General features: G+C 35.9%; 1 protein-coding gene across 4 annotated transcripts in view; it reads left to right on the top strand.

Moving 5' to 3' along the window:
• The window catches only part of LOC106093336 (proton-coupled zinc antiporter SLC30A1), a 51,362-nt gene extending 30,917 nt beyond the window's left edge, over positions 1-20,445 (top strand). Inside the window, exons 1-10 of one of the 4 annotated variants that reach the window (XM_059360310.1) lie at positions 6,421-6,440; positions 12,566-12,752; positions 14,620-14,744; positions 14,827-14,924; positions 14,983-15,104; positions 15,174-15,302; positions 15,370-15,516; positions 19,273-19,385; positions 19,450-19,693; positions 19,761-20,445. In XM_059360310.1, coding sequence (XP_059216293.1) covers positions 12,576-12,752; positions 14,620-14,744; positions 14,827-14,924; positions 14,983-15,104; positions 15,174-15,302; positions 15,370-15,516; positions 19,273-19,385; positions 19,450-19,693; positions 19,761-19,949 — 1,344 coding nt within the window. In that variant the 5' untranslated portion in view covers positions 6,421-6,440; positions 12,566-12,575 and the 3' untranslated portion in view covers positions 19,950-20,445. Of the gene's footprint in view, positions 1-6,420; positions 6,441-6,460; positions 6,481-9,664; positions 9,766-12,565; positions 12,753-14,619; positions 14,745-14,826; positions 14,925-14,982; positions 15,105-15,173; positions 15,303-15,369; positions 15,517-19,272; positions 19,386-19,449; positions 19,694-19,760 lie in introns of those variants that run through there. The other 3 variants (XM_059360309.1, XM_059360307.1, XM_059360308.1) reach the window with 3 other exon arrangements.
• Positions 20,446-24,876: the final 4,431 nt, after the last annotated feature.

Below are 24,876 nucleotides of genomic sequence, written 5' to 3' on the forward strand. Positions count from 1 at the left end.
ATGCAATTGTATGAATAAATTATATGTCAACTGATTTTTTGTTGTTGTTTTTCTATAAGAAACTTATCGACAATGTTGGCTTTGCCCCTAGACGACAGCAATTTGAAATCGTATCGAATGGCATGAAGGTTAAACACGTGCATAGAATTGTGTGAATAGTTAAAATTTAAATTAAACAGAAAATATGTGATGTGAACTTAATGACTAAAATGGCAAATTTTCCATGAACATATGATACAAACGTTTGTAGAATTGGTATATAGGAAATTAATAATTTGCATGGGTAGCTCCCAAAAAGTGGCGGATGTATGCCTTAAAAATGAATGGAATTTATGAAAAAACTGAGGTCAACGTACTTTATAGAATAAAATCAGCAAGAAGAAGGACTAATTTTTATGAGGATTTGGATTTAAAGCGAAAAAGAGTCCCAAATAATTTTCTATTTCACACGTAAATAAAGATAACTTTAACTAAAAATCGGCAAAAAATAATAAACAAAATAAAATTTTAAGAAAATATTCAATGACAGGCGGTGGGAGCTAAGTGTTATTAGAAATCTCCTTCAAGCACCCAATGAGAGGCAAGAAGCAATAGAGCACTCAATAGCATGCCAGTTGGCGCTAACCCAAAGCTTGTGGGAACCCAAAAGGAGGACCAAACCGTATAAGACCATGGATGCTTACGGGGCCTATGCTCAAACATCTGGGTAAATTAGTATTGAAAAAGCTGACAGATACCCTTAGCCTTTTGATCTACACCCTAGTTATACCAGAGATATGGAAAATGGGTGCGGTGGTCCATGCATTTAGGCCAGGCAAGCATAGCGACCAAGGAGAGTCATATAGAGCGATTTTTCTCTTATCCCCGCTCGTCAAGAAAGGGCGCTACTATGTTTAGTTTGGTCTATAATTTAACCATGAATTATCTTACAATCGAACAACGCTTGCAAATTATTGAATTTTATTATCAAAATGCGTGCTCTGTTAAGAAAGTTCTTCTCCCATTTTCCATTGGAAATAACATTCAATTCAATAACTTACCATTTTTTACAGTTCATATTCTACTTGTAGGAAGTAAAAAGTGAACTAAAACTAATTTCGTAGTAATTAGGTCATTATTGAGAGTAAAAAAAATTTTACTTTATGTTAAGTTCAATTTTACTGAAATTTAGTTCATTTTGAATAACCTTGAGATTCAAAATTTTACATAATTCTACTTTACACACGATAAAGATTAATACGAAGCGAGAGAAATTATTGGGTTCCCCAAAAAGTAATTGCGGATTTTTCATATAGTCGGCGTTGACAAATTTTTTCAACGGCTTGTGACTCTGTAATTGCATTCTTTATTCTGTCAGTTATCAGCTGTTACCTTTAGCTTGCTTTAGAAAAAAAGTGTAAAAAAAGTATATTTGATTAAAGTTCATTCTAAGTTTTATTAAAAATGCATTTACTTTCTTTTAAAAAATCCGCAATTACTTTTTGGGCAACCAATATTTCCCTTGATCAAAGTTATGATTTCAAGCCAATACTTCAAGACAAGGATTTTTTCTTTAACAGCCGTATTCACAGAAATTTACTAGTGAAGCGTTAAAGTGCACAATAGTTATTGAACGATTATTGTACAATAAAACCACTAAAGCATTTCGTATTCCGAAACACACAATAGGGGTTGAATAACTAAAGTGCGATTCCTTTTTTTTTTTTTTGCTTTGGCAACCCTATGCCATTTTAGTGCTAGTGCCAAAGAATATTGTTTTTGCTTCGGTTTGGCGACAATCGGTTCCAGATATTATAAACATTTTTTGAATGATAATTCCAAAAAAAAAAAAAAACAAGTAAAAAGGACAAAGAACTTTGAATACCCGGGTATATATGTTAACCCCCTTTCCGTCACAATCCGGAAAATTGGATAACTTTTGCACCCAAATTCATCACCGACAATGAGTGGTCTAATAAATATAAGCCTCTGTTGAATTTTGTATTTCAAATTTCAACAAAATCGGATAATAAGAAGAACTTTTATGAGCTTCAGACCCTTAACTGGCATATCGGTCTGTATGGCAGCTATATCTAAATATAGTCCGATCTGAATCATATTTGAGTCGGATGTTGGGAAGCGTAAAACAGCTCACTGTTTCAAATTTCAGCGAAATCGGTTAAAAAAGAAATCTTTTATGGATTTCAGACCCTTTAACGGGAGATCGGTCTATATGGCAGCTATATCTAAATATACACCGATTCGAATCATATATGGGACGGATGCCGGAATACCTAAAACTACCCACTGTTTCAAATTTCAGCGAAATCGGGTAATATATAAAGCTTTTATTGGCTTCAGATCATCGTAAAATTCGGATCGTCGTAAAATTCGAAGACGATTTAACGATGTCCGTCTGTCTGTCTGTCTTTCTGTTGAAATCACGCTACAGTCTTTAAGAATAGAGATATTGAGCTGAAACATTGCAGAATTTCTTTTTTTTTTTTTGTCCATAAACAGGTTAATTTCGCAGATGGGCTATACCTTGATATAACCCCCATATAGACCAATCCGCCTATATAGACCGATTCGCCGGACCGGTCGTAGGCCCTTAAAAAGCACAATTATTTTGCTGAAATTTGGGACAGTGATTTGTGTTAGGCTACTCGGTATCCTCCTTCAATTTGGCCCAGATCGTTCCATATTTGGATATAGCTGCCATATAGACCGATCTATTTCCAACATCAAAATAGTATAAGTTATATGCCAAAATAAATAGTCGAAAGATTCTGTGTCGCACCACAGCCTCCCTTTTTGCTAATTGTTGATGAAACTTTGTTTAATAAACTATTGTGACATGTTTTGGTCATTAAATTTATTTATTTATCTTATCAATTTGGCTGTGCTACACAAGGCATCTCCGCCAATCTCATATAGCAATAACAACAGCAGAACTCGACTATTGTCTGTATAGTAAGAGTAACCTTACTACGTGATTTGTCAACAGTGTTTCTAACCAAACAAGTGAAATGTTTAACTGTGTATGTGTGTGTGTGTGTGTTGTATGTGTTTGCATGCAACGATCCTCCTTCTCTCACCAAGTACTCAGACATACTCTCATACTCGTCTAAACAAACAAAATCTTCTTTATTTGGGGTGGTGACTATGGGAAATTAATTGTGGGTATGTACATACATATGTATGTCCATTTGTATATGATATGCGGTTAAATGCAGCAGCTGTGAACAGGGGGGTAGGGGGTAGGGAAAGGTCGTCTTAGTTTCATCATTCAAGGTTGGATGTATATACCTAGCCTTGTAGGCTTCTCATAAAACTATTTTACATCGTATGCACATCCATCCATACATACATACATATACTAATACATACATACATCCATACACCGAACTAACCTTACTTGCATAGTTGTGCTTATTTTTAACTGGGTTAAACAAATATGTATGCATGCAGATTTATTGTTTTAACGCCAAATAAAATATAGATACGGTTGACTTCACTGAAACTGTGTCATATTGAACTTTACTCGAGTTTAGCACAGATTAAGCACCTCTTCCGCTCAACAAAATGAATAGCAAAATCATGTCATTTTGCTGGATAAGAACTAAACATGTTACTATGAAGAAGTAAAAAAGACAAACTAAATTCTTTAAGTAAAATGATTTTCAAGAATTGTGAATGAGTTTTGTTTAGTTATTTAATATAAATAATAAAAAGTGTCTATTTAAATGAATTTCTATTCAAAAGAATTTATAAAATTTTGGTTAGCATAAAATTTCCAATTTTTCATTCGAAAAATCTCCTGAATATGTAACTTAAGCAGCATATGCGTTATTTTGCACTCAAACAGAGTCAAACAAACGAAGGATTTTTTCCCTATGAAAGTATAAAATTAATAATTTTGAATTTAATTTGTTGAAAGCAGCAAGTAAATGTGATTTATAGCGACATAGGGAAAGGCCTCCCAAATGTCTCCAGTATGGTAAGGATGTTAGAGCTCCTAAGCGTATGGGTAATGTTTAAAAGTATCACTTATACGCCATAATGGCTTATTAACTTTTTTTAATGATCTTGGAGATAGACTTAATAGGAAACCAGTAAGGAAAGGTAAAAGTCAGGCGGAGTCGACTATATAATACCCCACACCTACCCTAAAATTATAAATTCGGGCAATATACAAAAATATATATATATATATATATATATATATATATATATATATATATATATGAGAGCTATATCTAAATCTGAACCGACTTTCAAACAGATCGGTAGAAAATTGTAGCGACTACGGCCATTTAAGTGCAAATCGGGCGATACATATATATAGAAGCTATATCCAAATCTGAACCGATTTTGATGAATTCTTGCAAGTTATCAGTTACAAAACAGTCCGTGCCAAATTTTGTGCGGATCGGTTCAAAATTTAAGCTACTACGGCCATTTAGGTGCAAATCGGGCGATACATATATATGGGAGCTATATCTAAATTTGAACCGATTTTTACCAAAATCAATAGCGTTCATGCTTGATGTGTGCAAAATTTCGTGATGATTGGAAAAGAAATACGACCTGCACTTTGATGGACTCACAGACGGACGGACGGACGGACATGGCTAAATCGAAACAAAAAGTGATTCTGAGTCGATCGGTATACTTATCAATGGGTCTAGCTCTTCTCCTTTTTAACGTTGCAAACAAATGCTCATACTTATAATACCCTGTATCACAGTGGTGGTGTAGGGTATAAAAATAACAAGTAAAAACGTGCTAAGTTCGCCCGGGCCGAATCTTATATACCCTCCACCATAGATCGTACTTGTCGAGTTCTTTTCCCGATATCTCTTTTTAGGCAAAAGATAAAAATTGCTAAAACATTGGAGCTTTATCAAGTTATGGTCCGATTCGGACCATAATTGAATTTAATGTTGAAGTCCATAGTAGAAGTCATTGTGTAAAATGTCAGCTAATTCGATTAGGAATTGCGCCCTTTAGGGGCTCAAGAAGTAAAATAGAGAGATCGGTTTATATGGGTGCTGTATCAGGTTATAGACCGATTCGGACCATATATGTTAAAGGTCATGGGAGAAGCCGTTGTACAAAATTTCAGCCAAATCGGATAATAATTACACCCTCTGGAGGCTCAAGAAGTTAAGATCCCAGATCGGTTTATATGCAGCTACATCAGGTTATGGATCAATTTGAACCAATTGTGACACAGTTATTAGAAGTCTCAACAAAACACGTCGTGCGAAGTTTCTGCCAAATCGGATAAGAATTGTGCCCTCTAGTGGCTATATCAGGTTATGGACCGATTAAGACCATACTTAGCACAGTTGTTGAAAGCCATAACAAAATACGTCGTGCAAAATTTCAGCCAAATCGGATAGGGATTGTGCCCTTTAAACGCCCCAGAAGTCAAGACCCCAGATCAGTTTATATGACAGCTATATCAGGTAATGGACCAATTTCAATCATACTCAGCACAGTTTTTGGAAGTCATAAAAAAACACCTCATGCAAAATTACAGCCAAATCGGATAAGTATTGTGCCCTCTAGTGGCTCAAGAAATCAAGATCCAAGATCGGTTTATATGGCAGTTATATCAAAACATGGACCGATATAGCTCATTTGCAATCCCAACCGACCTACACTAATAAAAAGTATTTGTGCCAAATTTCAAGCGGCTAGCTCTACTCCTTCGAAAGTTAGCGTGCTTTCGACAAACGGACGGACGGACGGACAGACGGACGGACATGGCTAGTTCGACGTAAAATGACATGACGATCAAAATGACATTACAACCAGAATGACAAAAATAGTTTACCCCCCATCCTATGGTGGAGGGTATAATAAGTACGTTCAAACATTCCCATATGTATTTCTGTAAATTTTAATATATTGTAAATCAACATTTAATAATTTTTTAATATTTAAATTTAGTTTATTCCAACACTTTTACTTCCCACTGTACATACTATGTTAACAATATAAAATTAAATCGAGAAAACAAAAATAATAAACTTTCAAAAACAGCACCGATAAATAAGACGGAAAGGAGAAATTGATAAAGATATTCATTCAGTAACTTTGTCTCTGGCAAGCTATTGGTGTGGTGCTGTCGGCATAAAAAGCAGCAGTAAAACGTGATACTTGCTCAAGCTAGCGGCTGACTAAAAGACTTCGATTGTGTGCACATTTATAATTTAGTGACAAGTGCAAAATCGAAAACACCAACAAAACAATCAGGGCGTGAGAACGAGAGAGAGAGGGAGGGCAAGCGAAAGAGATCAAGAGGCAAACCAAACATAACTAAACACAGCAATAAACAACGTTAAGCAAACACTCTTGTTTTCTTAGTATCAATCAAACGAGATGCCGTCGTTGTGAGTGAGTCCTAAAAAGAGAATTCATTCAAATTGAGTTGTGCGTCAAAGTCAAAGGTGATCAAACAATAATTAAAAAACTATTAAACAGGACATCGTAAGTGCATATAATAAAATTTGCCAAAATGTTTTGATTTTTACTATCAAATTAAGTGATTTTTGGGTTGTCAAAAACGACTGATTTTAATGACCCTGCTTTGGAAGTTAGTGCGTTGATATGTAATATTAATTAACAGTGTACATATACATACATACATAATTTTAGGCCAGTGGATTTTAGAGCGCATATAGCGCCAGTTTTTTTTTCTTTTTCTTTTCTTTGAAACTAAGCCGGCTCACTGTGGTATGCATAGTGTATTTTGAGATACACTGAAAAAAAATGTATTAAATAAATAAATAAGAAATAAGGAAATATATATATTGTTAAAGATGGCCAATATTCTCAACGTTTCCTTTGGTAATTTTTTCCTTTATTACTTTTTAGGAACAAATATTTAAATAAATATCTAAATATTGTTGAAAGTTAGGAAATTGAGTTTGGGGGAAGGACAACGTTGAAACTTAGTTAAAAACTCGTAAAAGCCTTAACATTTGCAGCGTTTTTAAATATTTATGTTTATTTAAAAGTAAACATGCTTACTTAAGATGTAGAACTTCAAAAACTATGGAGTAATTTGTGAACTAAGGCCTAGTATACATCTCAAGCAAAATTTGCGGAAAAAGACTATACATATGCTTGACCAATCTGGCACATTTTGTTGTTTATAAAGTATGTACTTATCAAAATTAGGCGTTATTATATATTGTAAAAATACATCCATTACGCGGTGTAAAAAATAAGCAAAGCTATAGTTTTCTTGCAGTGAAACTAAAAAATAGAAAACATCCAATGCTTTCCATTTCACCCTGTAACACAAAGCAAACCGAAAATTTAGCTTAATATATGTCAATGCATTACATGTGGCAATGAAAATTTCGTTTGAGCTGCATACCGCCCTTAAAATGGAAAATAGTCAGGGATCGAAAATCGAATCGGAAGGTGGATCCACGAAAAATCTTTTATTTATAGCAATATTTTTTATATATTCGGTGCGGATTTACAAATGTCTAAATTATTAAGAAAACTTTTAAGAGTTCCACCGAACTCAGTGAATGAAACAGAACGTTTCTTCGATACATTAAAATTGCAGTTTAAGTGGCATTTAAAGGTTTATTAACTACCATAGAATGATAGTATAACATATAAAAATCGATGTTTTTACCCCACTTACTTAGATGGATGTCACAGACCGTTTAATACACTAGCTTAACTTAGAATAGATGTTCAAGCCCCTCGATTGTCTGCGCTATTTATCAAAATTATTACGAATCATGGTTCTCTTACACACACAAATTCTGTCTCGAATACTTTCACAAGTATCCAGGCTTCGGAACTAAACAACAACACGATCAGTATCACAATCTTGTATAGTGTTTTTATACTCTCCACCATAGGATGGAGGTATGATAATTTCATCATTCTGTTTGTAACACCTCGAAATATGCGTCCCCATAATGTCATTTTAAGTCGATCTAGCCATGTCCGTCCGTCTAACTTTGGAAGGAGTAAAGCTAGGCGCTTGAAATTTTGTACAAATAATTTTTATTAGTGTAGGTCGGTTGGGATTGTAAGTGGGCCAAATCGGTCCATGTTTTGATATAGCTGCCATATAAACCGATCTTGGGTCTTGACTTCTTGAGCCTCAAGAGGGCGCAATTCTCGTCCGACTTGACTGAAATTTTGCACGTGGTGTTTTGGTATCACTTTCAACAACCGTGCTAAGTATGGTTCAAATCGGTTCATGTTTTGATATAGCTGCCATATAAACCGATCTTGGGTCTTGACTTCTTGAGCCTCTAGAGGGCGCAGTTCTCGTCCGACTTGACTGAAATTTTGAACGTAGTGTTTTGCTATCACTTCCAACAACTGTGCTATGTATAATTCAAATCGGTTCATATCAACTGATCTTTGACCTTGACTTCACGAGCCAATAGAGGGCGCAATTCTCATCCGATTTGGATGAAATTTTGCATGAGGCGCTTTGTTATGACTTCCAATAACTGTGTTAAGTATGGTACATAACCTGATATAGCAGCCAATCGGTACATAACCTGATATAGCAGCCAATCGGTACATAACCTGATATAGCAGCCATACAAACCGATCTGGGATCTTGACTTCTTGAGCCTCTAGAGGGCGCAATTCTCATCCGATTTGGCAGAAATTTTGTACAACGGCTTCGTTTATGACCTTCAACACACGTGTCTAATATGGTCTGAATCGATCAATAGCTTGATACAGTTCCCATATAGACCAATTTTTATCCGAATGAACTGAAATATTACACAATGACTTCAACAATGTTCAGCATTAAATTCATTTGTGGTACGAATCGGACTATAACTTATAGCTCCAACAGCATAACAATATTCCTTGTTTGCCTAAAAAGAGATATCGCGCATAGAACTCGACAAATGCGATCCATGGTGGAGGGTATATAAGAATTGGCCCGGCCGAACTTAGCATACTTTTACTTGTTGTTGTTGTTATTTTTACCAACAAAATCGTTGAGTGTATGCATTTTATACAGTGCTAAATATTTATGGATTGTTGTTTGTCCTAATAACAATCTTTGAATAGCTAAGATACGTAGAACTTACATATATTCAAATCGAAATATTGTTTTTGCATGCATAATTGATTTGTTTTATTCTTGATATTGTGTGGCAGCACGTGCATTCCCAGAGTTTTGGATGTATGTTTCGGTTTTTATTGTTGTTTATTTGTTTTTGTTCCTAATTCGATTAGGATGTCTGGCTGGCTGGCTGTGGACTTGCCTTTCTGCACAGCCAATAAAGCAAGCAAGCAAGCAACCAAAGTATAAAATATTTGAATATACTATTGGTTGTTTTGTTTATAGTTCCAACACAAACCCCCCCCCCAAACCCATATTGAAAATCTACTCTAGGATGGTTGTCACTACCAACAGAAACAGAAACTGAAACAAAACAAAATGTTGGTTTGTTTTGTCTTCAGTGATGGTCTATAGCTATGGCAAAATGCAAATGTGCGACGTCATGTGTGTGCATGCATACATATTTACTAGGTACGAGTACATCACATCCTATGTTATTATTTTTGTATATTGTAGTGGTAATTAATGCGCCTTATAGCAATTCAATTTTTGTTTCGTTTTTGCCATTATTGTTGTGGCTTTTGTCGATAGCTTGTATGTACTTCCCACCGTTGTATTCTTCACAATTTCATTGAAATAGTCGGAAGTGGCACTGAAGATTCTTGCCTCTCATCTTTGACGTTTTGTACAAAAATGGAACTATTTCTGTGAGTTTGTTTCTTTTTCTTATTTGTTTTGTTATAATTGCTGTGGTATTTTGTGAAGAAAAATCCTTATCGATAAAGTTGTTTGTGGTCAAGGGGTTAAAATCCCAGTTAACTGCTAATTGATCGTATTATTGATGTTAAAAAAAATATGCTCAAGATTGGTAAAGCTTTGAGAAATACATTTAAGAAAAATATGCTGCTCCACAAAGAGTTGTTTGTTTTTAAACCACTTTAGAGAGATGGGAAGTGTAACAGTAAAGGGAAGTGTAACAGTGAAGGCAAGTGAAGGGTCGGTTGCACAATAATGGTACATAGATTTTTAATGGCTAAAGCCCTATAGTTACTTTTTTTAAATTACAAGTAATATTTTTGCTAATTTGGTCTTAAAGCGTGTTAAATCTCTGGTTTCAACAGACGAACAACTGCCAGCCAGTGTTGCCAGCTTGCCTCAAATAAGTTCAATTTATTGGGAAATCCCAACATAACATAACCAGTGTTGCCACTCAAGAAAATTATTTCCTACCAAAATTCGAGAAAAATCCTACTTCTTACTCGACCAAATCCTACCAAATGTTCTATTGGGTTGCCCAAAAAGTAATTGCGGATTTTTTAAAAGAAAGTAAATGCATTTTTAATAAAACTTAGAATGAACTTTAATCAAATATACTTTTTTACACTTTTTTTCTAACGCAAGCTAAAAGTAACAGCTGATAACTGACAGAAGAAAGAATGTAATTACAGAGTCACAAGCTGTGAAAAAATTTGTCAACGCCGACTGTATGAAAAATCCGCAATTACTTTTTGGGCAACCCAACAAAAGCCAAAAATGCAGAAGACGTTTTTATACCCGCCACCCGAGACAAGGCCATTTTGGCATTCTATTTGAAACACATCAATTTATACATTTTCAACATTAACAAGTAAAAAGGCGTTAAGTTCGGCTGGGCCGATCTTTGGATACCCACCACCTCGGGTATCTATGTAAACCACATTTCGTCAAAATCCGGTGAAAAATGCATACCTTATGCCTTATAGCAGCTATATCGAAATATGATCCGATTTGGACCAAATGCTCATAAGTACAAGTCATTGTTCAATTGTGTATAACAAAATATTGGTCTTTTTAGTAGCTATATTTAGAAATAAACCGATTTGAACCATATACGACACGGATGTCGAAAAGCCTAACATAAGTCACTGTGTCAAATTTCAGTGAAATCGGATTATAAATGCACCTTTTAAGGGGCCAATTCTTTAAATCGAGATTCGGTCTATTTGGCAGCTATATCCATATCTGGACCGATCTGGGCCAAATTGAAGAAAGATGTCGAAAGGCCTAACACAACTCATTGTCCTAAATTTCGGCGAAATCGGACCATAAATGCGCCCAAAACCTTAAATCGAGAGATCGGTTTATATGGCAGCTATATCCAAATCTGGAACGAGCTGGGCCAAATTAAAGAGGGATGTCAAAGGGCCTAACACAACTCACTGTCCCAAATTTTAGCAAAATCGGCTAATAAATGTGGCTTTTATGGACCCAAGACCTTAAATCGGCGTATCGGTCTATATGGGGGCTATATGAAGATATACGCCATATAGCCCATCTTCGAACTTAATCTGCTTATGGATAAAAAAAGAATCTGTGCTAAGTTTCAGCTCAATATCTCTATTTTTAAAGACTGTAGCGTGATTTCAACAGACAGACGGACGGACATGGCTAGATCGTCTTAGCCATATAGCCCATCTTCGAACTTAATCTGCTTATGGATAAAAAAAAGAATCTGTGCTAAGTTTCAGCTCAATATCTCTATTTTTAAAGACTGTAGCGTGATTTCAACAGACAGACGGACGGACATGGCTAGATCGTCTTAGATTTTTACGCTGATCAAGAATATATATTAGGGTCGAAAATAGATATTTCGATGTGTTGCAAACAGAATGACAGAATGAATATATCCCCATTCTTCGGTGGTGGATATAAAAGTGTTTTTGGTAAAACTGTGGCGTTGAGAATCACGCCAACTAGAGCTTTGAAATGCCGACTGAAAAACATAGAAGTTGTGAATGAGACAACCACTGCGGCTATGAGATTTAAGGTAATACAAAAATTGATAGAGAATAAATGTAAGTCATATCGACCTACGATAGCAAACTTGGCTGACTTGGTATAGTTTTCTGATACAATTGCCCTCGGGAAGTTCCTATTATACGGATGCTACAAATCGGGAAATTGATATTCTGTCCGAAGAGGTATGAGACGGGTTATTATAACAGAAGCCCGCATAAAACTTTTTGATTGCTGTTGTTTTATTGTTTTTTGATAAGGTGGTGGGTTGGCAAATAGAAGATTTCCTAGACGTCCTAGATAATCGTTCAAAAATCCCTGTTCACAGATCATGTTGTCGCTTGCCAAACAATACTTTTATTGAAAATTAACCTCGACCTCAATCCAAGTCAACTGTGAATACACATGTGAGTCTTTAGCAGGGTTCAAGAGATTTGGGCTGAGTTAAGGCTGACCATTTGGTCATCATATCTTCGATTATTATTTCATTGCAAAAGCTACACGGTAGCTGAGTTGATAGTGTACTCGCAATGGCAGTGAGTGAGTCGAGGTTTCAATTCCCACAAAATGCTTTGGTCTGGCGCTAATGTGGTACCAAAGTAGAAAGATTTTTATACGTAAGTGATGCTGATTTCAGATTTCCACTATCATCCACTATCTACATCTAAGTTAACTCAAAACTTGTCTATTTGCTTATAATACAAACGTTTTTTTTTTTTGTATATATTTCAGATTTGCTAAAATGGCCAAATACTCAGGTAAAAAATGTCGCCTGTTATCGATGATGATGCTGACAGGGTTCTTCTTCTTCGTGGAGATCATTGTTGGCTATGTTACCAATTCAATGGCTTTGGTAGCTGACAGTTTTCATATGTTGGGTGATATAGCCGCCTTAGTGATATCATTCTTATCAATAAAGGTAAGTGCATCAAAATTCAATACTAAAACAAATTTTTCTTTTCTTTTCGCTATTGAGACAACTATATACGAGGTCTGATAAAAAATAACAGTTATTTTTTTTAATTGTTCAAAATTATTATTTGTTGATCAATAACTATCTTGTCTCCTTCAAAGTAATACTAACATCGTCCTTCCGTTTGCTTCTGATCAAAAAATAACCGTTAAATTTAAATGGTTCAATAAGTATTTCTTTTTACATCAATAACTATCTTGTCCCCTTCAAAGTAATCCCCCTCAGGTGTTTTTCCAATTTTTTTGTCCAAAACCTTAAATCGAGAGATCGGTCTATATGGCAGCTATATTCAAATCTGAACCGATATATGTCATATTGTAAAAGTATGTCGAACGGCTTAACTTAACTCACTGTCCCAAATTTCAGCGACATCGGACAATAAAAGCGCCTTTTATGGGCCGAAAGCCTTAAATCGAGAGATCGGTCTATATGGCATCTATATCTAAATCTGGACCGATTTGGGCCAAGTTGCAGAAAAATATTGAAGAGCCTAACACAACTCGCTGTCCCAATTTACGGCTAAAGCGGACAATAAAAGCACCTTTTATGGCCCCCAAACCTTAAATCGAGAGATCGGTCTACATGGCAGCTGTATTCAAATCTGAACCGATATATGCCATATTGTAAAAGTATGTCGAGGGGCTTAACTTAACTCACTGTCCCAAATTTCGGCGACATCGGACATTAAATGCGCCTTTTATGGGCGCAAGACCTTAAATCGAGAGATCGGTCTATATGGCAGCTATATCCAAATTTGAACCGATATGTGTCAAATTGAAGAAAGATGTCGAAGGGCCTAACACAACTCACTGTCCGAAATTTCAGCAAAATCGGATAACAAATGTGGCTTTTAGACCCTAAATCAGCGGATCGGTGTATATGGGGGTTATATCAAGATATAGTCCGATATAGCCCATCTTCGACCGTAGCGTGATTTCAACAGACAGACGGACGGACATGGCTAGATCGTCTTAGATTTTTACGCTGATCAAGAATATATATAATTTTTGGGTCGAAAATGTGTTGCAAACGAAATGACAAAATGAATATACCCCCATCCTTCGGTGGTGTATATAACAAGCCAAAAACATCTTGAAGATAGATATCCTTTTAAGTAATTGATGCAGGATATGGACAATATGATACTCAAATTAAAAAAATTTAATAAACACAATTAACAATATATCCAATGGGATGCAATTCGAACTTTTTGACAAATTTACAAAAAGTTAAATGATATAGAGCAAAAAATCCATTGATACAAACGACAACATCAATCGCATAGCAAGCAATTTAATTACTCTGGATTAATCAGGGGCAGCGTCCTCAGTGCACCTTTGAACTTCTAGATCAGCTACCAACTCATCAATACCATGGCGAAACAATTAACGGTGGTCTCATTTGTACAACAACTACAAATCATAAACAAATTTGTGTGCGTGTGTGTATACATGTGCGTACATAAGCAGAGTATATGGGAGAAAGAAGATAACAACAAAGAGAATGCAAACAAAAATTGTAAATCTTAATACCATCAAACCTGGCAGGCTGTTAACAGCTGTTCGAGTGAGACCACCTTGTTAAATCCGCCTTGCATCAAGATGAATTAAGAAAAAAAGCTATTCCGATGCAGAAGCATCAACATATACATATACCACAGACCCTTAAAACTAACACACACACTAATTGCCAGGCATTTTAAGACTATTACAAAAATAACAACTTCTAATTGGACTCTTATACACTTTTGGCAAAACTTAGAAAAATGGTTGCACTAATTATATGAATTTTTGTTCTCTTTATATGCATTTAGATGTCACCAAAGAAATGGTCAAAAAATACATTTGGATGGGCACGAGCTGAAGTCCTGGGAGCTTTGGTAAATGCAGTATTTTTAGTGGCATTGTGCTTCAGTATAACCATAGAAGCTTGTAAAAGGTTTGTAGCTTAAAAAAACACCCATATTTAAATAAGCACAAGCAATAAAATTATACCCTATATTCTTATTTCTCGTCAACAGATTTATTGAAGAAGAAACAATTCATGAACCCAAATTGTTAGTAATTGTAGGCGCATTAGGTTTACTTGTTAATGTGATAGGACTTTGCTTACTTTATGGTAAGTTTTTTTAAGCAAGCCTAGAAAGCTTTATTCGAACTCTTTTTATTGTACTCAGAACATGGTGGACACCATGGTCATTCCCATGGTGGAGGTCTGAGGCGCAATCACAGCCGACTTACAGAACTGGCTAATGTGGACGAAGGCGAAGCTAATGAGGAATTTGCCTATGAGAAACAGGTATGGAAGCCGATGAACTAATACAAGAACGACATCACTAGTAATCCTCTTTTTTTTATTATGCAACAGAAAGAGAAGCCAGTGAAAAAATCCAGCCATGGTCACAGTCATGATCCCGGTGCAATGAACATGCGTGGTGCATTCTTGCATGTGTTGAGTGATGCCTTGGGCAGCATAATTGTGGTTATAAGCGCTTTGGTAATTTCATATCTGTTATAGTGAATTAGACCATTGTTTAATTTTTCGTGTTTTTACGTTCTTATAGGTTGTTTGGAAAACCGACTGGAGATATCGTTATTATATGGATCCCGCCTTATCCATTGTTTTAGTGTGCTTAATTTTACATTCAGTTTGGCCGTTACTACGTGAATCCGCGTTAATTTTACTGCAAACAGTGCCAACTCATATACAGGTAAAATGTGATTTTGTTTTTTTTTTTGTCTTATTTATTTCTCCATGCAATGCGGAAATCGTTGAGATATACAACAACTCATATTGCTTTAAAGTTTTATTAATATTAAGTTCTTTAGCAGGTATATTTTTTAAAAGTTTATAGAAAATTGTGCTTTTCTTCTTCCCCTTCCAAATTTGCTTGTTAGTACAATTTCGGGCAGTGGAAAACCTCTGAAGACTTTGCGCCTTGTATGGGGCGAAATTTATATTGCAACAAATAAATAGGCGTTAAGTTCGGCCAGGTCGAACTTGGATACCCACCACCTCGGGTATATATGTAAACCACCTTTCGTCAAAATCCGATGAAAAAGCATACCTTATGCCCCATAGCAGCCAATCGAAATATGTTCCGATTTAGACCAAATACTAATAAGTACAAACCATTCTTAGTAGCTATATCTAAAAATAAAACGATCTGAACTATATACGACACGGATGTCGAAAAGACTAACATAAGTCACTGTGTCGAATTTCAGTGAAATCGGATTATAAATGCGCCTTTTATGGGGCCAAGACTTTAAATCGAGATATCGGTCTATATGGCAGCTATATACAAATCTAGATCGATCTGGGCCAAATTGCAGAAATATGTCGAGGGGCTTAACTTAACTCACTGTCACAAATTTCCACGACATCGGACAATTAATGCACCTTTTATGGCCCCAAAACCTTAAATCGAGAGATCGGTCTATATGGCAGCTATATCCAAATCTGGATCGATCTGTGCCATATTACAGAAATATGTCGACGGGCTTAACTTAACTCACTGTCCCAAATTTCGGCGACATCGAACAATAAATTCACCTTTAATGGGCCCAAAACCTTTAATCGAGAGATCGGTCTATATGGCAGCTATATCCAATTCTGGACCGATCTGAGCCATATTGCAGAAGTATGTCGAGTAGCTTGACTTAACTCACTGTCTCAAATTTCGGTGACATCGGACAATAAATGTGACTTTTATGGGCCCAAGACCTTAAATCGAGAGATCGGCAGCTATATCCAAATCTGGATTGATGTGGGCCAAATTGAAGAAGGATGTCGAAGGGCCCTACACAACTCACTGTCCCAAATTTTGGGAACAGTAAATGCGCCTTTTATGGGTCTAAGACCCTTAATCGGAGGATCGGTCTATATGGCAGCTATATCCAAATCTGGACCGATCTGGACCAAATTGAAGAAGGATGTCGTGTTGCTGAACACAACTCACTGTCCTAAAATGGGATAATAAATGTGGCTTTTATGGGCCTAAGACCCTAAATCGGCGGATCGGTCTATATTTCAAAAAATAATAATTGGATAGTCATCTATGAAGCATGATAGGTTAGGTTAGGTTGAAAAGAGGGTGCAGATATTAATCCGCCCCATGCCACTATGGACATACACCTAAGCCACTAATCGGCTTGTTATGCGCTCTAAAAACTATAAAGTAACCTCTAAAAAGAAAATTTTAAGTTAGGAATTCCGTGCTACTTACAAAATATTTAATTGTTTTCAATACCACTCCCCTAAGTTGGTTCATGTCTGGTATTGTGTCCCCTTCTAACCGCCGGTATCTGTTAGGCGCGAAAGCCGGGCAATGACAAAGGAAATGCTCCAACGCCTCATCATCTTCCCCGCATACACATGCTATCACTTGCCGCACCGATTTTACATAAGCGAGCTTGTAGTCCTATGTGTCCCGTTATGATACCAATAGCTATACTGACGCCTTTCTTGCTTCCTTTCAGTAATAGCTTCGTCTTCTTACTATCTTGATCCCCCCATAGGATTTTCGCCGTCCTACCGACCATTTCACTGCTTCACAATGTTGCATGCGCATACGTCGCCCACTCCCTTAAATCGGACTGCGTCGACCTGAAAGGCTTCGGGTTAACCAAGTTTATTGACGGCAGTCATCTGGCCTTCACCGCCAAATCGTCTGCCCTTTCATTTCCCCTTACTCCGTTATGCCCCGACACCCAAGCGATGCGAATTTTTCCATCCTCAGAGAAGGCATTAATCTCCTTACACTGCAAGACTGTTCGTGACCTTACCGTCTTGGTTATTATTGCCCTTATGGCAATTTTACTGTCGGTATAGATGTTCACTCTCGACGTCCTCGCGTTAGCACCACACCACCTCACGCATGCCTTGATCGCCCGGATCTCCACCTGCAGGACCGTATTTTGGTCAGGCAGTCTAAAACAGATCTCAAACCCTGGGTTCTCAATGTAAACCCCCAGGCCCACTCTGTCCTCTGGCTTTAATCCATCCGTGTAACATGATCTTCCAGATGGCAATACTAGGGTTCAATCCAAAACTGTGCCAATGGCAGCAGTGCCTCGCACTCGACTTCAAGGTTCATCTCTGGTATCCGATCGGATACCTGTTCCCTTCCTTCCAGGTTTCCTATCGTCGCCTCGATTATACCGCTATGGTATGAGCTGCTCCTATTCTCAATCCATTCTCCCATCTCATAGCCGCAGTGGCTGCCTCACACTTAATCTGTATGTCAATGGGTCGGATATCTAGAATAGTCTCCAGTGCCCCAGTGGGCGTGGGCCTCATCACTCCGCCTATGCCTAGACAACATGTTCTCTGAACCTGTTGTATGATCCTTATGTTGCACTTTTTCTCCATAGCAGTCCACCAAACTACTGAGGCGTAAGTAAGTATTGGTCTAATCACGCTCCTATAAAGCCAGTCGACCATCCTCGGATTCAGGCCCCATTTCGAGCCTACGGCCCGTGTCCAACATCTGTGAGCCTTCTCAGTACGCTCCTGAATGTGACCCTTCCAAATGAGTTTCCTGTCCAAGATCACACCTAAGTATTTGACCTTGTCAGATATCGAAATCGTCTTCTTGAGGAAATGTGGTGCGTTAAATTGGCCTACCTTCGTCTTCCTCGTGAACAGGCATATTTCAGTCTTCTCTGGGTCTAGCCCAGTCATATGCCATATACAAGACCCTTTCGGCCCTTCTGCATATCTCGTTCAGATGCTTAGAAGCTGCTTTAAAACCGTGGGCGAGCAAACTTTTCGGTCGTAAAATATGGGCATACCAACAAGACTCGGAACCATCACAAAAAGTACATGTAAATCAAGCATGGCTAAACAATCATGTTCCGCGCTTCGTTTTGCCACACTGCGACTGTCCAATTCGCCAGATGCCAATCTATTTGGGCCATTTTAGAGAGCACATAAAACATTGTCAGTATGGATGTGCTAAATATAGTCATTGTTCGGAAATGGGCCAAAATCCGTTAGAATATTTTCGAATTTTTGAATGACCCCAAGCCATTATCAAGGTAAAATGTAGTTCATGTACTTCAGTCCATGTAGTAAAAAAATTTTACATTTTTGCCCATGAACATTCCGCTAAGGAACAGGGGCAAACTTCTCACCTATCAATGAGTACAGTCCGATTCAAGTTTAAGCTCAATGATAAGGGGACTCCTTTTTATAGCTGAGTCCGAAAGGCGTGCCGCAGTGCGACACCTCTTTGGAGAGAAGTTTTACATGGCATATTACCTCACAAATGTTGCCAGCATTAGGAGGGGAAAGCCACCGCTGAAAATGGATGGTCTCGCCAGGATTCGAACCCAAGCGTTCAGCGTCATAGGCGGACATGCTAACCTCAGTCCATGTAGTTTGGAACTTTTGTTTGTTCTTGTTATGCAATAAAACTTTCTTCGATTATACTGATTGGTGTTGTTTCTTTTTACTCCCACAGGTTGATGCTATACAAAAACGTTTATTGGAAAAGGTTGATGGTGTTCTGGCCGTTCATGAATTTCATGTATGGCAATTGGCCGGAGATCGTATTATAGCCTCGGCCCACATTAGGTATGCAAGACAAAATCCTTAAATATAAATCATTGAAATATTCCTCAAATTCCTTTCCTTTTAGATGTCACAATCTTTCCGAGTACATGAAGATTGCCGAAAAGGTTAAGGAATTCTTTCACAATGAGGGAATACATTCAACAACCATACAGCCGGAATTTGTAGAAATGGATGGCGGTGGTTGCATAATGTCCGATGGCACATCTAGTCTTAATATGAGTGGTTCGGATTGTTGTGCTCTGGATTGTCCACCGTCAACAGACAACGGTTGTGTCAAGGCAACATGTTGTCAGAATAATAACAAATTGGTAAATGAATATAAAAATTTTGTAAATACATCACTGTAACCATGTGTTTGTTGCCATTTCTCTAAAGAATCAACTGCCTTCGCCAACTGGTTCACCTTATATGTGCCGTCAGCGTAATTCTACGCGTAATGCAAACGATGTGGAATCAGGTTCCTTATTGGAACCAATGGCCAATAGTGGAAATAATGCTGCCGGAATAACGAGTAGTAGTAGTAATGGTACCACTACAAATCAAGCGAATGGAGAAGTAGTCTGACAAAATTCCATGCACTTAAGCCGACCGCAACAACAACAACCACAAACACAACAGACTAATAAACATTTATATCAACAGCAGCAGAATATGTTGTCCCAAAACCATAATCATAATCAGCATTTAGGTAATCAGAAACATCAACAACAACAAGAAACGACGACAACGGCGGCCGCGGCGGTTACAAAAACCAAGGCGACGCCTTTATCAGCGTCACCCTCATCTACTCCATCACCACCTGAACTAGCAACAACCACCACCGTAACAGCTCACAGACGTCGTGATTTAAAGCTTAGGGCTGAACAACAAAATCATGACCAAATCGAGCTTAACAAAGCATCCCTCAAACTGGGCGACGAGGTGGCTTTGTAAATCAGGCCCCCTAATCATCCTGCTGCAAGTCTCATACGAACATGCATAAACAAATCTTATCTTGTCATCACCCCTTTCCCCCCACATCTCTATATATAGAAACTTATTTACGATAAAAAAAACAGAATTGACCAATAAGATTTACGATAATTTTTTATTACCAAAAAGCAAAATACAAAAAAAATACAAAACAAAACAACAGAGAAACGTAAAATTTCCCTAAGTAACAAATCAATTTTTTGCGTAGTAAATATTTTACCATGAAAAAATTGATATAAAAAGTAATGAAATATTTGTTGACTCTAGTTATTTATAGTTAAAAACAAACAAACAAACAAAAATTAAAATTCTTGAAATATATATATATAATCAAATTTGTTTTTGTACTAAAAACAAATACAAAATTATATTAGGAGTAAGTAAGGTTTTGTTTGTTTTTCTAGTTTAATTTTACAACAAACAAAAACAAAATAAAAAAAAAATAATAATTATTATTACTACCGGCTTTATAGAAGTGTGTTTTACACACTACCTTTTTTTTAATTTGAACAAAGTGCTGTGTGTTTTAAATTGTATTTAGAAAATGTCTTCACAACATACATAAGACGTCGTCGTGGGCATAGGCACTTCTAGACTATGCCCAACAAGACAACACAAAGAAAATGAACTTATTTATATATACATACGTATAATATGTAAAACATCAGGGTTTTCTTCAACTCTTGAATTTGTTTGTCCTTTTATTTTCTGAACTCTGCTCCCTCTCAATTGTCCAACTTTATAGTCTCCTGCCACCTTTCGTTTTCCTATGTTAAACTATTCCAGTTTTGTTGTAAGTTTAGTTAAATATTATACATATATATATAAAAACCTTATCATTTTTATGTTTAATAACAAAACGCCGCTTTTTGTAGAAAAAATAAATGAATTTAAAAAAAAAAAACAATGCAGAAGATTTTAAATTGAAGCCAATACCTTGAAATGCCCAGACTTCGTACAAGCGTACCTGCTGCCGCAACACGTGAACCGGATTTTGCACACTGATCGAAAAGGGAAACAAGTGGACACAGTACACAAATAAATATTGGTTGGATAATTAGCACAAATACACAAAAAACAATCGCAAAAAAAAAATTTCAATCAAAAATTTGATTTTGAAAATAAAATCGTTTTATTAAAAAAATTAATTGGTTCAATCATTTGTTGATTGAATATGAACTTTTTTTCAATTACAGTGATGATTGAAAATTTTGTAATATTCAATTTAAAACTTAATTGATTCATTGTATTCAGGTTTTTTTGGTCCAATTGGATTTTATTAAAATTTATCTTAGACCTAAGTTCCGTAAATAAAAATTCCTTTTTATTTCATTTGTCTCAACGTTTCGTTAATTCTTGTTGACATCTACAGGGGATACGTCTATTTAATTAAAACATTACATTTATTTCAAATCTTCATGAAAATATGATTAACTTACAATAATATATATTCAAATGAATTTTTTCGTCCAAAGCAGATTCATAACCAATACGACATTAATTATATTAGAGACAACTTAAATTTTAATATCACAGATGTTTATATTGCAACACGGTAACGTATACTAATATTGTTTGTGAACTCTTTCAAGTTCATCATCCTATCTATTTTTTTTTTTTGTGTATTATTAAACCTTCTAAAGTGTATCTCTTTCTTTTCTTTATCTAATATTTTGACATTTTCTAAGTCTGCCCTATGTCCACTTTTCAAAATATGTTGCGCCAAAGTTGTTTTCTGTGTTCCTTTTTCAATGTCAGCTCTGTGTTCTCCCATTCTTGTTGGCAGCATTCGTTTTGTTGTTTCTACATATACTAAGTCACAGCTTTGTTCGTCAGTTCCCTTACATTCTGTTTCGTAAACAACATTGCTTTGTTGTTGTTTATCGATTGGAGTTTTGATGTTGGAGAATATTTTGTTGTTTGTTTGATTCGCTCTGTATGCATAATTTATGTTGTTTATTTAGTTCATTAAAGCTCTTAAGCTTTTGTTATTTGTTATTCCAGGGATGTATTTGAAGCTACAATATCGTTTGGGTTCTTCATTCGTTGTAGGGTTGCCATAAGTGCTGTTTAGTTTTCGTTTTATTTCGTCGAAAATTTTATTAATTAATTTGGGTGGAAAATTATTGGTTTTTAATATTTTGGTTATTGTTTTGGAATTGTCTTGGTGGAATTGTTCGTCACTAATGCGGAGTACTCTAGTGATAAAACTTTTAGCGGTGTTGATTATCTGTGATTTAGATTGTGTGCTGTGGTAATTCATGATTCTACCAGATGCCATAGTCTTCTGGTACCAATCAAATTGTATTGAGGTGTTATTTCTCCATATTTTTGTATCCAAATATGCTATATGGTAGTCCTTTTCTATTTCAAATGTAAATTGTATTTTCTGGTTGTATTTGTTAAAAATATCATGTATCTTATCTAAGTCATCCTTCTTATATTCTTCAATAGCGTATCATCAACATATTTCCATATGAATTTTATTGTGGTGTTGTTGTTATTTAAATCATGTATAGTATTGTCAAGAAGATCGCCTAAAACTATATACTATATTGGCACTCCAAATATCTGGTGGTATATTTTATTGTCGTAGTTAAAATAGTTGTTATCTTTAAGGTAGTAATTAAGTATTTGTAATAATTTTGTTTTGGATATATTTGTGTGTGTTTTGATAATGTCCCATTTATTCATTATTATTTTGATGGCCCAGTTTATCGGTATATTTGTAAAGAGGAAAATAACGTCAAAGCAAACAAGAATTTCATCTTGCTCGATTATTGTGTCCTTGAGACTTTGTTTCAATTCTATGGAGTTTTCGTTATTGTAATCTATTGATATTATATTTTGTAGAATTTTTCCGACGTATTTAGATAATTTGTAACATGGTACATTCGTGCATGACACTATGGGTCTGAGGGGCAGGCTTGGTTTATGTATTTTGGGTAGGCCGTACAGTCTCGGCGCTGTCGCTGCTGAACAATGTAGTGATTTCTTCTCCCATTGATCAATTATATTAGCTTTATGAAGTTCTGTGATTAAGTTGTTGTTTAATTTTTGTAATTTTGTAGTTAGATCTAATTTTCCTAAGTTTCCTATAAGTATCTTTATCATTCAGTAGTTCTTTTATTTTCTCCTTGTAGTCATTTTTATGCATAACCACTGTCTTATTTCCCTTGTCTGCTTGTTATATTATAATATCGTTGTGTTTCTTAAGAAATATTGAAGCCTTTCTGTGTACAGTCAAAATGAATTTCTCTTTTGGCCTGTTTTTCAAGTGTCTTTTAAGTTGGTAACCCTATTTCCTACTTTTGTTCTATTGTACATATCTCTTTGTCATTCTCTTCTGACATTTGTATGTATTCTTCGAAAATTTGCATACAGAGCGTATCAAACAAACAACAAAATATTCTCCAACATCAAAACTCCAATCGACAAACAACAACAAAGCAATGTTGTTTACGAAATAGAATGTAAGTCAAAGAGTATAAGATCTAATACAAGAGAGGGTTTCTGCTTTGTCTTCCCTTTACCGTAAAATAACTCGCGTTAAAGACACAACATTTTTATTGTATTCCAATTGGATTCACATTAAGGGTTGCAACATTTTCGGGTTATTCTGTTTTGATTCGGGCATTCCTTCGAACATTTTTTCGTATTTTGCTTCGTTTCTTTGCAACCGAAAGTTGGAATAAAGGAAAAACGAAATATCGTAAGCAATTCAAATATGTTGTGTCTTTAAATTTTGTCACTCGTCATCCCATATTGCCCTCTAATGCCTCTTGTTCTTTCTTACGCTCTTTGATGTAAGTGACGAACAAAGCTGTGACTAAGTATATGTAGGAACCACAAAACGACAGCTGCAAACAAGAATGGGAGAACCCAGAGCTGACATTGAAAAAGGAACAGAGAAAACAGCTTTGGCGCAACATATTTTGGAAAGTGGACATAGGGCAAACTTAGAAAATGTCAAAATATTATCTATGAAAACAAAGAGAGAAAGAGATATACTTTAGAAAGCTTAAGAATACAACAAAATATAGATAGGACGTTGAACTCGAAAGAGGTATAAGAGAGGTATACAGCGAAACAATATTAGTATAAGTTACCATATTGCATATAAAGGCATGTGACATTAAATTTTAAGTTGTCTCCAATATAATTAATGTCGTGTTGTTAATGAATGTGCTTTTGACGAAAAAATTCATGTAAATATATCCTAATTTATTGTCAGTTAATTATATTTTCATGAAGATTTGAAATAAATGTAATGTTTTCATTAAAAATAGACGAATCCCCTGAAGATGTCAACAAAAATTGACAAAACGTTGGGACAAATGAAATAAAAAGGAATTTTTATTTACGGAACTAGACCTAAGTCCCTCAGAGCTTAAGATAAAATTTAATTAATTGATTCATTTTCATTTCATTTTCATCATGAAATGAAAATGAATCAATTATTTTTTAATTCAGAGAACATGTTGTCTTGGCATGGGTGGAGCGATTAGGACCACACCCA

This window comes from Stomoxys calcitrans, chromosome 1 (genome assembly GCF_963082655.1).
Source record: "Stomoxys calcitrans chromosome 1, idStoCalc2.1, whole genome shotgun sequence".
NCBI lineage: Eukaryota > Metazoa > Arthropoda > Insecta > Diptera > Muscidae > Stomoxys > Stomoxys calcitrans.